The sequence below is a fragment of the Dermatophagoides pteronyssinus genome, unplaced genomic scaffold (genome assembly GCF_027571235.1).
Source record: "Dermatophagoides pteronyssinus isolate colony J.1.1.1.1 unplaced genomic scaffold, Derpt_VIB-CSIC_2022.12 sq0009, whole genome shotgun sequence".
Taxonomy (NCBI): domain Eukaryota; kingdom Metazoa; phylum Arthropoda; class Arachnida; order Sarcoptiformes; family Pyroglyphidae; genus Dermatophagoides; species Dermatophagoides pteronyssinus.
Window position 1 is genome coordinate 1,311,278 of NW_027461533.1, and position 14,830 is coordinate 1,326,107.

The window sequence follows — 14,830 nt, forward strand, 5'->3', positions numbered from 1 at the left end:
TCCATTAAAATTATGAGTTTTCCATCCATCCATCTAGCTAGCTGAGATTCTTTGCCATTAGACGATGAATATTGATTATTATCATTGATGATTTCAACAAAAAAAAACAAAAACAAACAATCAACTAGTGTCAGCCAGTCATTTTAGCTATGTTTGTGTGTGTATATTATGAAATCCGTTATGTACACACACACACACACACAAAACAATTCAGTTTGGGTTATCATTCAGATGTGTGTGTATGTATAATTGACAAAATTGAAAATAGATTCGAATATGAATTGAATGCAAATTTTGTCAAAAAATCCATTGATGATGATCAGACTAAAGCAATTTTTGTTTTCAAACAGACATATTTTCGGTTATAAAAACAAAAACATCGATGCTCAAATGATGATCATTTTTGGTTTTGATGATTTTTGATCAACTTTTTTTTTCTTCATTCGTTCATCACTTACATCATCATCATTTTTTGTATGTCCTTTTTCTCTATCTGCTCGTGTGTGTTTGGTCGGTTGGTTGGTTGGTCGGTTGGCTGGTATACATCGATCATATTTCGACTTGGTAATTATAAAAATCTATCCCGTTTCAATCGAAAAAACTTGTCAGCTAAATTGAGAAAGATTATTTGCACTGAAAATTTTTTCCAGGAAAAAAAATATTCAATAGAGATTGCCTATAAATCTCGAGAAACAAAAAATTCGATATTAAGATTTTCAGTCATTTTCAATCTTTCTGAATTTGGTCAAATGTACAATTTTCATCGATAAATCTTAAAATAAAAAATTATACAAAAAAAAACTTTTTCCCATTTGTTGCCGAATTATGTCAATCGTTTTCATCATTCGAATTCGCAGTGAGTATCTATTTCAATAAAAATGTTTTTTTTTGGTCGGATTACGAAAGGATAGTCATGACTGATGTTTAATTTACAACAACAACAACATTATTCTCAATAATAATAATGATATCATCAGTCTGCCAATCCTTTCTGTTTATCCGATTATACCTATTATCAGCCTATTATCTTTCGAGAAAAAAAATGTAACAAACGACAAAAACAATAATGGAATTTTCATTTTTTTCCCAAATTTGTCTAGATACGGAAGAATAGCTACACTTGATGTTTGATTTTGTAAAATTTTTCTTTTTTAAAAATTTGTAAAATTTTATTTATAATTCATCAGTGTAACTATTTCTTTTAAATCTATTCCAAATAATAATCCATCAAATAAAGGACAAATTCAAATTTTTAAAATCAGTAAAATTTATTTTATTCATTTTTTAAATCTTAATTGGCAAAAATAAAAATTAAAAATTCATTTTTGTTAAAAATTATGCGCAGGAAGTTTTGTAGGTTTCTCGTTGTTTGTGTGTTGGATCCACCAAATTGATAACATTGCTCAATTATTCGATATATCGTCCACATATGTCGTTTATGCTTTGAAAACATCATCATCATCTTTAAATATTTCATCCATTTCTTGAACCTGTTGTACTTCTGGTTGATAAATATCTTCATGATGTGCCAATATACGTAATAATGGTCGTAATTTTTTATACCAATGTTCATATGGTATACGATGTCTAAATAAAATGTTTGGTTTTTGACGATATTTTTTTGATTGGACGATAATAAGAACTATTGTTAGTGATTTTGGTTTGAAATTTTGAAATTTTTGTTTTTTTTTGTCTGTATTTATCTCTATTCTAATGTTTCAAAAAGGATTTTAAATAAATAAAAATAATGTTCTAATTTTACTACTCTATATCTTCGATATAAACAAAAGCAAAATGAAAAAAAATGACATAAGGGACAAGTATACTGTTAATTGAATTATAATTATTCGAATCAATGATTTTCATTTGCTTGAAAACATTCGATTTATTCTTTGTCCAATAATTCAACAAAATGATGAACAGTTACATCAACATCTTTTAATTCTAATTGTTCAGGACTAGCTAATGCTCGTAATAATGGACGAAGACGTATCCACCATTTTACTTTTCCTAAACGATTTCTATGCTCATACAAATACACACACACACAAACACACACACAAACAAAACATTTACAACGTGAAATTGACAAAGACAAAAATCGTTGATTTTTTTAAAAAAAAGGGAGTAGGAATGGAAAAATAGAGACAAAAAAACAAAATTATATCATTGAATTATAGAAATCTAATAACATAAAAAAGTAAAACACTGACTGGCTGGCTGGCTGGCTGAGACGAAACACTTTTTTCTATTTCAATGCGCATGCTCGAAAAATGGATGGCTTGCATTTTTTATTTATAAGGATCTTTTGATTTTTACATAAACAAATGGCTGGCTTGCATTGGACTTGGCCTTATGACTAAGCTAGACTTCGTCTACTTAGTAGACGAAGCCAATGGCCAATGGCTTGCAATGCTAGTAATGAAATAATTAGAGAAAAAAAAAGAAATTTAACGGGAAACCGAAACAAAAAAAAAAGCTCAACATGCATTGCGTGCGTTCCTAAAATCTTTCAAAACATTCCAACCCAAAATAATTGATAATTATTGTAACCAAGAAAAAAAAAGGAACATTCATAGTAAAGCAAAAATGATAATTAATTTGATCACAATGTTCATTGGTAAATGTACTATATATGATAAATAATGATTACATACTTGAAATCGGTTTGTGTTTTCAATGTTTGTACCGGAGTAAAACGATATTGTCGACCAATAAGTCCCAATAAAACAGCCGTATCCGGTGAAGTTGAATTATAAACTAATTCATTATAATCTTCTGTTAATGGTCTTGAATGATGTTCTAATTGTCTAGTAAGCCATTCAGCTGCTTTAGCTGATAATTTTGTACCAAAATTTCGATCAAATGGTGATGGTGATGCTCCTTGTTGCATATGACCAAGAATATTCATTCGTGTAGAAAAATTATCTTTTCCTTCTTCACTATAAAGTTTGAACATGAAATCTGTTGTGTAATTTGAATTTGCCTTTTCATTTCTGACATTTGATTACAATTATAATCATAATTATGGCATAAGATATTATTAAAAAAAACTAACCTTAAAACAAGACCACGGGTAACACCTTCTTCCATTTTGACATGCATTAAACGAATATCACCAATCAGATCACTGATGCTGAATGGTTCTTCAAATATATAGGCAGCATCAGCTCCACCGGCAAGACCGGCCAATGTTGCCAAATATCCACAAAAGCCTCCCATTGTTTCGATAATAAAAACACGTCGTTTTGTACCTTGAGCTGATTGTCTTATTCGGTCACAAATTTCCGTTATTTCATTTAGAGCAGTATCAGCTCCCAATGAAAAATCAGTACCAGGAACGTTATTGCTGATAGTGGCAGGAACACAACACAATGGCATACGAAGTTCAACATATTCATGTCGTCTTTCGGTAAGATATAAGACTGCTTGAAAGGCTTCAAAACCACCGATCACTAATAATGCTTGAATACGATACAAACGTAAATTGGCTATAATTTTTTCAATATTTTGATCATTTGGCAATGTACGCCGGGTTCCTAAATTAGCACCACCTTGTCCTACCCAGCCACGAACTTCAGACCATGTGATCGGTCGAATATCTCCATCGACTAGACCATCAAAACCATCATGAATGGCTAGAACGGTATCACCACGAAAAATTACATTACGTACAAATGATCGAACAGCTGAATTCATGCCACAACATGGTGCACCACAATTCATCACCGCTAATCGATAGCCTTTATGATCAACGGTTTTTGGTGGATCATGTTTTGTTAACATACGATAAGTCTCTAAATTTCGTTTGAAACTAATACCACGTAATTTCACAGCTTCATCCCATTGTTTATTTTTCATGGCCGCGGCAACTGATTTCGTCTAACATGAACAAAGATCAATAAATAAATTATCAATCTAAAAAGTGAAATCTAGAAAAATTAGATTAGAATCCTACCCGTTCAACACATTGCATTAAGGGTACACGAACAGCTTGATTTCCATCCAATGAAACAACACAAGCTTGTGATTCAGGAGTTGCTTCTAATAATGCTAAAACAGCTTCGGCACCCATTCGTGAGCCAAGAACACGATCAAATGCACTTGGACTACCACCACGTTGTACATGACCAAGTACAGTAATACGAGTATCTTGACCAGTATTTTTAACAATTACATCTTTGACTGTTTCAGCTGAAATTGGATTACCATCCATATCTATGGCACCTTCAGCAACGATTACAATGTTTAATCGTTTTCCAAGTCGTCGTTCCTAGCAACAACAACAACAAAAATCAATGATTTAATTCAGGAACAAAACAAATCAACTGTCTAATACTTGTTCAATTTTTCGACATAATCGTTTGCTCCAATCAGCTTCGGGAGGCCATTCTGGTATGAATACAAAATCAGCTTCACTAGCTAAAGCAGCTACCAATGCAAGATAACCACAATGACGACCCATTACTTCGAGTATAAATGCACGTTGATGAGAAGATGCTGTCGTTACTATAGCATCTATCGATTCGATTATACGATGTAATGCTGAATCAGTACCAATGGTCATATCAGTTCCACAGAAATCATTATCAATAGAACCGACCATTCCGACAATGTGTAAATGTTCGACTGTTGCAGCCTTTTGAGGTGTAATTTTACCTGTTGATCAATCAATCAATCAATCAATCAATTGATGATAATGAAAAAATTTTCTACCTGTATCGACTAGTTCTTGGACTAAAGATTGCCATTCTTGGCGAAATAGATTGGCACCAGTAAGACTACCATCACCACCAATGACGACTAGATTAGTTATTTCATATTGAATTAAATTATATGCTGCTTTAAGACGGCCAACACGTTCACGAAATTCTTTACATCGTGCACTACCAATAACCGTACCACCTTTATGTATAATACCAGATACGGATACCCAAGAAGCTTCAATAATATTATCACCACCATCTACCATTCCTTGATAGCCTTCTTTAATAAAATAAACACGACAACCAAGATAAAGACCCATACGTACAACAGCACGAACAGCAGCATTCATGCCTTGTGAATCACCACCACTAGTAAATACACCGATAATTTTTCCTTTTTGTACTGATTCCGGAATATTTCCTTCAGTAGATACAGGAAAATCACGTTCATCAATCGTCGACATTGTACGTAGACGATAAAGATGTTGTAATTGTGGTGCTTGCATACTTGGCGACCGAAGTGGTGGTAAAACATCTTCTACTTCCATTCTAGAATTTTTTTTTTAAATTCAAAATGAATAAAAAGATTATATTATTTTTTTAAAAATGCTTAAATTATCATCATTATTCGATTAGATAAAGTTCATGATAATTAAACATGATTATAAAAATTCTAATTATTATCAGTATCATTATATAAATCAAGGACAATTTATTTCTACGGTTATTACTGTAAATGAATTAAGGCGTTATCAAAGAATCATCATTAATTTACTAAAAATTCAAACTAAATAAACTAAGCAAAGTAGCCAATCGTTTCCGTTTATTCATTTATAAACATGACAAGTACAAGTTAATATAAATTATAAGTTAAAAAAATGAGATTAAATAGGCGTTCATAAGTAATTCATTTTCACTAAACAAGAAAGAGAGAGAGTAAAAAACTATATATTGTAATTTATTTCTAGGTCTTGTCGTTTTTTTCCACATTGTAATAATTACAAAAGTTTCCATGGAATTCAAGAATCAAAGAAAGAGAAAGAGAGGGGAAAAGAAAAACAAAATATAATTTTCCATTCGATTTAGTTTATGACCATGATCATGATCATCTATAAAGAAAAAAACCAAATGATACCAATCATGAAACACTAATGAAACATTGTTTATGATCGTGTTTTGCGTTCGAAATCAACAACAACAAAAAAAATGATAACTAAAATTCCTGTATTTATAATGCATTTATAAATTGGCTAATAATTCATTTTGGAACAAAGTTATTTATAATTATAATTATTTATAATCATCATTTTTTTTACACAATCATACAGTTTACTTCTTTTGATTAGGTCAATGATAATCAAATAGCAGAATTTTCATTTTCAGAAAAATTCAAATCAGAAAAAATTCTTGAGAAAAAATGTCAGATGAAAAATTACAATTTAATTCTTATCTGCCTTTGCTCTTTTTAGATTTTTTTTTTTTTTTTTGGTATTCATTTGCAGCCTGAAATGAATATTGTAATATTCGGTCTCTTGTATATAACTACGGAAACTGATGATGATAATAATAATAATAATAATAATAAAAGTCTGAAATGAAGAAAAATTTGTCTTGTTTTTTTGCTGGATCGGTTGATATGGCTTCATTAGAAATGGCGAAAGGGGAAACAACAAAAACAAAAAATCAAATCAAATTAAATGTGATTCATGGATATTCACTTTCTCTCTCTCTCTCTACAAACGAATAATATCTCTTGGTAGAAACCAAAAACAACAACAAAAAATGGTTGGATTTTTTGTTTTGCTTTGTTGTTACTGAAACTATCAAACTACAAATGAAAATAAATTCCATGGTGGGAGAAAATTTGTTTTGGACAGCAAAACAACAACAACAACAACAAGGAATGATGATAATAATCAAAATTAATCAAATCAAATCAAAAGGAAAGAATATATTTTTTTTTGTAATTTGAATCAAATTTCGTTCTAAATTTAGTTTGTATCATTTCTGTTTTTTTTTGTTTTCATTCATTACATATTAGCTGTGATTATTATCGTTGTTGTTGTTAACGTCATTCATTCATTCATTCCGTATGTTTCAAAACAATCATCAGGCATCATTTTGTAATAATGATGATGATGATGATGAACACCCTGGTGATTTCATAAAACATCAAATTTGATTTAATTTTAAATGTTTTTTGTCGTTGTTGTTGTTCTGGTATTTGGACATTATTCTGATTTTGTTTTGTTATTTGGTAGTCATCAACGTTGCAAAACGTCATCAAAATATACAAATAATGATTGAATTTTTTGACAAACAACATTCAAATGACATTTAAATTTTGTTTGTTGTTTGTTTGTTTGTATTTCATTTGGATATTTTTTTTTCAAAGAATACCTTTTTCAGTTGGACAACAAATGAACAATCAGTATTTGATGGAACACACAAACACAATACCACAATTTAGGTAAAAAATAAAATTATAACGTCAAATTAATATCATTGAACACACAACCAAAACAAAACAAAACAAAAAAAAACATAAACAAAAAAGCTAAAGAACATCATCAACAAAAGAGCAAAGAAAGGTCGTCGTCGTCGTCGTCATCGTCTGTTTGGCTTGTGTCTGCTTGATAAAGATTCTTCAGAAAGAAAAAAAAATTTCACAATTTTCTTTCAACGATAATATTCTCATTAATAACAAACAACATTCATTCATTCATTTGTCTTATCAAAAAGACATTCGGTACATGTGTGTTTGTTTGTTAACTTTTATCTTGTTTTTTTATTAGAATAATCAATAATAAATGGCCATAATCAATCATTCATTCAGTTAGATTAGTAATAAGAATGATTGACAGTTCTAACGAAAAATTGAATTGGTTATTGATTACAGAAAAACATGTTGATGTTTTTATTTGCTTGGAATCAGGAAAGCAAAAAAAAACAGGAATTTTATTGAATCAATTATGGTTACCTTGCCGATTTTGATGGTCTTATATCTTCATTCAAATGATGATGATGATGATTAGATGAATTAGACAGTTTTGAATTTTGAATTCAAAAACTGTTTACAATCGAAAGTTTCAAGTTTTGTTATTTTGGATTCAATTAATTTTTCTGTTGTTGTTTATTATACGATCATTATTCCGGTGATGAATGTTATTTTAGATAATAACCTTGAGAATTGATCAAGAATTTTTTACGTTTTGTTTTCTGTTAAAATACCGACATTCAAAGCTAATTTTTTTTTTTAAACAAAAATACAGTAAATAAGAAGAATCAAAACAGAGAGCATATATTTTCTGTATTCTGCTACCACCATTCAGTGTGGTACCGTACAAAAATGATGTATCATTAGTGTCGGAATTTATTTTTTGGTTTGTTAAAAATTTAATGATTTCCTTCATCTTTATCTATGAGTGAAAATATTGTTTCCAAACCAAACTACTAATAATCTTAATTCCATTCGGTTTTCCTAACCACAAAATTCAATATCTTAATCTTTATGAAATGAAACAAACACCCAAATCAAATTGTTCATGAAATTGTTTCGATCATTTGATGAACATCATTTTTTTTCATTTTGTTTATATTCAATTCAATAGAATTCCATTGAACCACTGCTACACATACCATATCGTTCTATATAATCATTATCAATGGCCATCTGAACAGAATCACACGAATTTCACCGAATTTCGAAAAGATGACAGCACTAGCTTTTTTTCAAAATTAAATTTCGAGATCTACACATTCGATTCATTCAAAAAAATTCATAATTTTAATCCCGTAAACAAAACAAAACAATAAAAAATTGAAACAAATTTTACATCATTATTTTACCTTCAGGCTTAAATAATATCCGGTTTCATCAATAAAATTTCAAAAATTTTACAAATTTTGTAACTATACAGCCTGCTTTTTCTACTGGAATTTGTTGATTTATGCGTGTTTGCTTGTTTGTTTGTTGCCCAATATTCAATTCAATCCATTCATAAAAAATCATTGTATATTTATAATGTAAAATATATACAATGGATTTCATTTCATTTCATTTCATAATGTTTGACATTATTATTATTATTTAATGTTTGTTTGTTTGGTTTGTAAATAGCAACATATTATGCATTGTAATATATTCTATATTGAATTAAACATGAATCGAATCGATAATGTTGAAATAGGAAAAATATTTGAGAGAATAAGAAATTGAAAAAAATGATGATGATTCCTGTTCATCATCATCATCATTCAATCTGATAATATTTCAAAAAAAAAAATTTTCCTTTAAAATTCTGAATAATAATTTCAAATTCTTTAGTTTTTCATCATCATCATCATCGTTTTTTTTTGTTTGCTGGTTGGTCTTCATTGAAATTCCCCGTGTTAAACAATTCAAAAAAAACTAATGATTCTTTTCATCACCACCATCTATGTCAGTGTGATGATGATGAAAAATCTTCAACGAAAAGAAAAAAGATAAAAAAAAAGATGAATATTTATCGTTTGTTTTTCGTTTTTCCAAAAAATGTAAATAAATATTTTCATCATTTTGTGTGAAAAGAAAAGATACTAACTTTCTTTTTCTCACACATTGGTTTAATGGAAAATAGAAAAACCATACGACTACCATCATATATCATAACCACACAGAATGATAATGATATCGATTTTTTTGGTTACCAGTTTCTAACCATTCATATATTTTCAATATTCAATTCATCTTTTTCATTGTTGTTGTTTTTGCTTTAGTTTTCTTTTCTCCAAAAATGAATGATAATTTAATTTTCTCATCATTTCATAGACTTAAGAATCGATATATGAAACAGTTCGAATTAATAAGTGTGTGTGTGACATGATTGAACTTGAAAAAAATGTCGTTGAAGATTCGTGATAATGATCATTATGATCATCATAATGTAAACAGAAGTAAAACATTTTTTTTTCTAATAAGTCAATATCATACATGATTGGATTTTCAATTGATGATGATCGCGAATTTTGGGAAAAAATATATAATGTAAACAAACAAACAAACAGAGCAGAATAGATATGTAATTTTTCAAAATTTGTAAAGATATAAAATTCATCATTTTTCTCTTTTCTTTTGGTCAATATAAATATCGATTCGCCAGAAAAAGAATATATTTTTTTTTGTTTGCCATAAAATGGAAGGGCAAAAAAAAAAACGCTAGACAAACAAATCAAATCTTAATTCAATTGGAGAAAAAAAGAATGGAAAATTTATATGTTCTTGGAATTATCTACTTTGGGAAAAAAATATACTTTTTTACTTTTCTCGTTTACCCCAGAAAAAAAACTATATTTGATCTTGACCAAAAATAAAGGAGAATTTCGTTTAGTTTTTCATCCATTAACCATTAAGGCCATTGATCAACCAACAATTCCTTATGGGAATCAAAATGAATCACATACACATACTGATAATAAATAGGAAGTCTTATAATATTGTTAAATTGATATTATTTCAATTCTAATACTTTTAAACAATAATAATATCAATCGAATTAAAACGAAACGATAACGATAACGCCAACGACAATAGCAATATATGCAAAATTGTGTGTTTGAAATGAAATTTTTTGATCATTTTTCATCATGAAAACACACACTTTTCATTATCAATTATATCAAACTTAAAGATGTTAAAGGAAGTGAAAATTCTTAACTGACGTTATTTACAATGACACTAAGGATTAAAAGGAGAGTGAGAGAAAAAAAAGCAGAATTTAGTGAAAATTATTCCCAAAATGAAAAATAGCCAACAAAAAAAAACGCACACACACTTTATACTGATTGAAAATTCCAGATCAAGAGAAAGAGAATAAGGAAAACGTTACTCGGAAGATTATCTTGAATCATTCAGTCTTAGTTACTAAAAATCATTGTGTTGAATTGTTGTGAAAAATGTGAAAAAAAAGAAAGAATTGCTAAGTTGATTAAGTTTCTACATTCAAAAAAAATTACATTTATTATTATTATCATTTCAGAGATGTTTTGTTTATTCACACACACACAACAACAACAACAGAAATTCGTGCCATCAATTTTAAATTCAGCAAAAATGAAACAAATCTTGTATTGAAAAAAAAACATCTTTTCTACTTCAACACAATTGATTTTCAATTGATCATTGCCCAAAGAATGTTTGTCTGTTAACAGGAAAAAATGATTTCAAAAAAAGATCCAACGCCTGGTAGAATCCAAACAAATGTTTTGGCATTTGGCTTAGATATTTCATTCATTTTTTTGAATTTTTGAACATCAAAAGAAATTCTTTAGGTCATGAGCATCGAGAATGTTTGTTTGTTTGTGAACATGAAAACATTTTCTTGGTAAATTGAATATACAAAAACAACAGCAACAACAAAGTTTTGTAACAGTAAAAAAGTTTCATTCTTTTTTGTTGTTGTTGTTGTTGTTGTTCATTCACACAAATTATAATAATTGGTAAAAAACAAACAAACAAAATAACCGATAATACTTTTCTATTTCTACTGCTACGACCAATTTCTGTGTGTTTGTATCTGATTGATGAAAACAAAAAAATTTGATTTCATTTTCCAAACAATTTTCGTTTTCATTTCTCGTTTTCATTGATTGATTTGATTGAACCAAATAAACCAATCATCAATATTGTTCGTTTCGTTCGTTTTTCTGTGCTGAACTTTATTCTATATGTGATGTGTGTGGTTGAATGAATGAATGAAGAAATCAGCGTAAACAAAAAAACTTTTCTGATTTGTATCGATACCGGAAATTGATTGAAATTGAAATGTTTTTTTTCGGATTTGTTTTCTGTGTTTATTGTTGTTGTCGTTGTTGGCTGTTGGTCCTGTGTCAGTTCCTGTATAAAAAAAATGAGACAAGAGAGAGAGAGTTAGTGAATGATTGAATGAATGAAAATGATAATGAAAATACAATAATAAAATCCAAAAGATGTATAAACGAAAGGCAAACAAACAAAATCAAATCAGAATCTAATTGAGTGTGTTTACCCAAAAAAACAAATAAAATCAAATGAAAAACAAAAAACAAAACTAAAAAAATTCAATCATTAACTTCTATGGAATGTCAAAATACAATTGTTTGTGATATTGTTATAATTTAGATCACCAAAACTAGATCACACGCATACAGCATTTTTGTTTTTGTTGTTTCTTCTTCAATATTCAATATCCAAAAATTCTATTCATTCATTCATTAAATATTTGTAGATTTACAAAAACGTACGTTTAGAGAATATAGATCATTTAGCGATATTGAAATTTTTTTTCCTTTAATTAAAATGTCTAAATGCATTTTAAAAGGTGAAAATATTTTTGAATATTGGTGTCGGTTTCTCGCTGCTCACACATATGGAATTCGATGAGTTAATCGGGATTTTTTTTTGAATTTCATTTTGGAACCATATAATTATTCATTGGTTATTGTCAATGAAAAGAAAAATTTCTTGTCAAAAGGTCGCCAATCCATATTGTACCATGTTTCGTTTCGTTTTTTGTTTTTTTGTTTTTGTCTGTTCCTGTGTGTCTGTTTGAATTGAAACAAATCAAACTGAAAAAAAAGTGTAAATTGATTGACTTTGAAATGAATATTAGACAAAAAAAACAAAATCAATCAAATATATTGAAACATTTGATCTCTCACAATGTCTGTAGTATATCGGATTTCATTTTTATTGTTTTTTTTTATTGTTTTGGTTGTCTACTCTCTACTTGTTTTCTCTTTCAACATTCGATAATCGATAGATGTGAACCGTTTGTTTTGTAAGTTCAAAAATTATCGGTTTTCTTTTCAAATGAAGCAATAGAAGAAAAAAAACAACAAATTCAACACATATAAAAACCAAACATCCGTTTCATATTGAGCAATAATTTTTCTGTTCACTTTTCTGTTTCACCACAATCTCAAGATTTTTTTGGTTTTGGTTTGTTTTTCGTGTGTGTGTTTTCTAATTTGATCGGGTGTTTGGTTTTTTCCTGTCATCATCTTCACTTTTGTTTTGTCGATAAAAACACCAACAACAACTGTAATTAACAATGAAAAAGGTATTTCCAGTGCAAATTTTGAATTTAAATTTTCATTAATTTTTCTTTATTAATTGATTATTATTATGATAGTTTTCATCATTTATTGGTTCAATATTGATATTTTTATCATTAATTATGATGATTGAATTAATTGAATGTAGTTATCATGGTGGACATCATGGTAAAGATGATGGTTATCATAAACATAAAGTAAGTAAAAATTTTTCATGATCATCATCATTAACATTATCATTATCGAATAAAGAATTTTTTTGTGTCTTAAATGATATTTGTTCGTGAATATATGTGATTAGGATAAGATTCTGAAACAAAATATAGCATAATTTCTCCCAACAATTAATTTAATCATATATTCCCTGTGTCTTTTCATTTACGATCATCATAATCATCATTTGTGTTAATGATGAGAATGACAACGAATGTTGACGACAACATTGATTAGGAAAATAATAAATGAAAAAAAAGACTAAATGAATGAATGAATGAAAGAAGAAGAATGATGATGAGCTAAAACCAAACATCGATTATAACAACAACAATCGATGACAACGACAACGACAATTTCTATAATGATAATAATGATGCTGATAATAATAATAAGAATATTTAAAAACAAAAGATTGAAAGTGTTGTTGTTGTTATGTTGAATTTCATAAGAGACAAAATGAAATTAGTCTGTGTCTGTGTTAGTGTATTTGAAATGAACGACATAACAAAAAAGATTTTTGCCCACTTTTGTTTTTTCCCACAAATCAGATTAGATCTCCCCTGGTCGTTGTGTTGTTGATATGATCAATCATGTTGCTGCTGTTATTCACCATCCATCTTTGACTTACTTTCTTTCATTTAAAAATTCCTATCCAATAATCAATGTTTAAGAAATCTTCAGCAAATATATTTGGATCGAATAAAAGTTTAACAAATTAACGAGAGCGAGAGAGAGAGAGAAAAAAAGTTTTATTTTTTCCCTTTGAAATTAATTTTGATTATAATTATTTTTTTTCCTCTTTCTGTTTAAACATTTATTTTTCAAATCACAACAAAATAAACACGAAAGCCTCATCCATATAAATTTGGTTACGAAATTGAAGATGGTTATGGTGGAAAAAATTCACGCCATGAATCCGGTGATGATTATGGCAATGTGGTATGTTTGTTATTTTTTTTTTCTTCAACAACCAAAAACTAATTCAATTTACATTTCATTCATTAATTTATTATTATAATTCATTATTATTATAGCATGGAACATATGCATTACATGATAAAGATGGTCGTAAACGTATTGTAGAATATGTTGCTGATAAAAAAGGTTTTCGTGCTAAAATACATTCAAATGAACCTGGATTACAATCACATCATGCAGCACATGCACATTATGATGTTGAACATCATGGTTATCATGGTGGTGGATATGATGATCATCATGGTAAAGGCGGCGGTGGTGGTGGTGGCGATGATGATGGTTATGGCTATCATCATGAAGAAAGACATTATAAATAATAGATTTAAATTGAACACACACACACTGAATAAGCGGAAAAAATTTGATTAAATATTTTGAATGAATATTTTTACAAAAAAAAAACAAAACAATTATAATAATGATTATAATGATAATGATAATGTTAACGATGATGATGATGATGATGTTGTTGTTGTTGAAAAAAAATATATTCGAAATGATTAATTATTTATTGCAATGAATACAAAAAAAATTCCTTTTACAATTCTCGTTTGTCTTTTCTTTTTTTTTCAAAAATAAAAAATCGATTGTTTTCGATTATTATGTGAAAATAATAAAATTAAGAGCGAGAAAATTTTTTGTTTTTCCATCATTCTTTAGCTAGCGATAATGACATGATAATGAATTTTATTCCTGTTATAAATTCATTCGAACATTTGTTTTCAAAATGGTAAGTAAGAGGGGGGAAAAATCTCAAGTTTAAATCCTATTAAAATCCTGTTTGTAAGATAATTTTCATCTTGTTTTTGTTGGTTATCCCCTTTTTTCGTATATAATGATAATAAATGTAAGCAAGC

General features: G+C 28.4%; 2 protein-coding genes across 3 annotated transcripts; one reads left to right on the plus strand and one right to left on the minus strand.

Moving 5' to 3' along the window:
* Positions 1-1,249: 1,249 nt before the first annotated feature.
* Pfk (ATP-dependent 6-phosphofructokinase) lies at positions 1,250-7,948 on the minus strand. 2 transcript variants are annotated; one of them, XM_027344660.2, is made up of 7 exons: positions 7,687-7,946; positions 4,717-5,255; positions 4,340-4,659; positions 3,959-4,273; positions 3,059-3,882; positions 2,658-2,996; positions 1,250-1,587 (listed from the first exon to the last, which is right to left on the minus strand). In XM_027344660.2, exons 2-7 carry the CDS (start codon positions 5,252-5,254, stop codon positions 1,437-1,439), a joined length of 2,487 nt encoding a protein of 828 aa, XP_027200461.1. In that variant the 5' UTR covers position 5,255; positions 7,687-7,946; the 3' UTR covers positions 1,250-1,436. The 2 variants fall into 2 exon arrangements, with proteins under 2 accessions (XP_027200461.1, XP_027200469.2); XM_027344668.2 differs by lacking the exon at positions 1,250-1,587 and adding an exon at positions 1,656-2,021 and having other exon boundaries at positions 7,687-7,948.
* Positions 7,949-12,610: 4,662 nt separating this feature from the next.
* Positions 12,611-14,592, plus strand: LOC113794591 (uncharacterized). Its single transcript, XM_027344714.2, has 4 exons — positions 12,611-12,784; positions 12,857-12,976; positions 13,845-13,934; positions 14,030-14,592. The coding sequence occupies exons 1-4, from the start codon at positions 12,776-12,778 to the stop codon at positions 14,288-14,290; spliced, it is 480 nt and encodes a 159-aa protein (XP_027200515.2). The 5' UTR covers positions 12,611-12,775; the 3' UTR covers positions 14,291-14,592.
* The last annotated feature ends 238 nt before the right edge of the window (positions 14,593-14,830 follow it).

Bases quoted from the DNA above. Each gene is read 5' to 3' on its own strand.
- Pfk (XM_027344660.2), bottom strand. From the start codon at position 5,254: ATGGAAGTAGAAGATGTTTTACCACCACTTCGGTCGCCAAGTATGCAA. The intron at 2,997-3,058 runs GTTAGTTTTTTT...ATCAAATGTCAG, and splicing joins ACCCGTGGTCTTGTTTTAAG to AAATGAAAAGGCAAATTCAA. The intron at 1,588-2,657 runs GTATGTAATCAT...CATTTTATTTAG, and splicing joins AAAACACAAACCGATTTCAA to ACATCGTATACCATATGAAC.
- LOC113794591 (XM_027344714.2), top strand. The intron at 12,977-13,844 runs GTAAGTAAAAAT...TAAACACGAAAG, and splicing joins ATGGTTATCATAAACATAAA to CCTCATCCATATAAATTTGG. The intron at 13,935-14,029 runs GTATGTTTGTTA...TTATTATTATAG, and splicing joins GTGATGATTATGGCAATGTG to CATGGAACATATGCATTACA.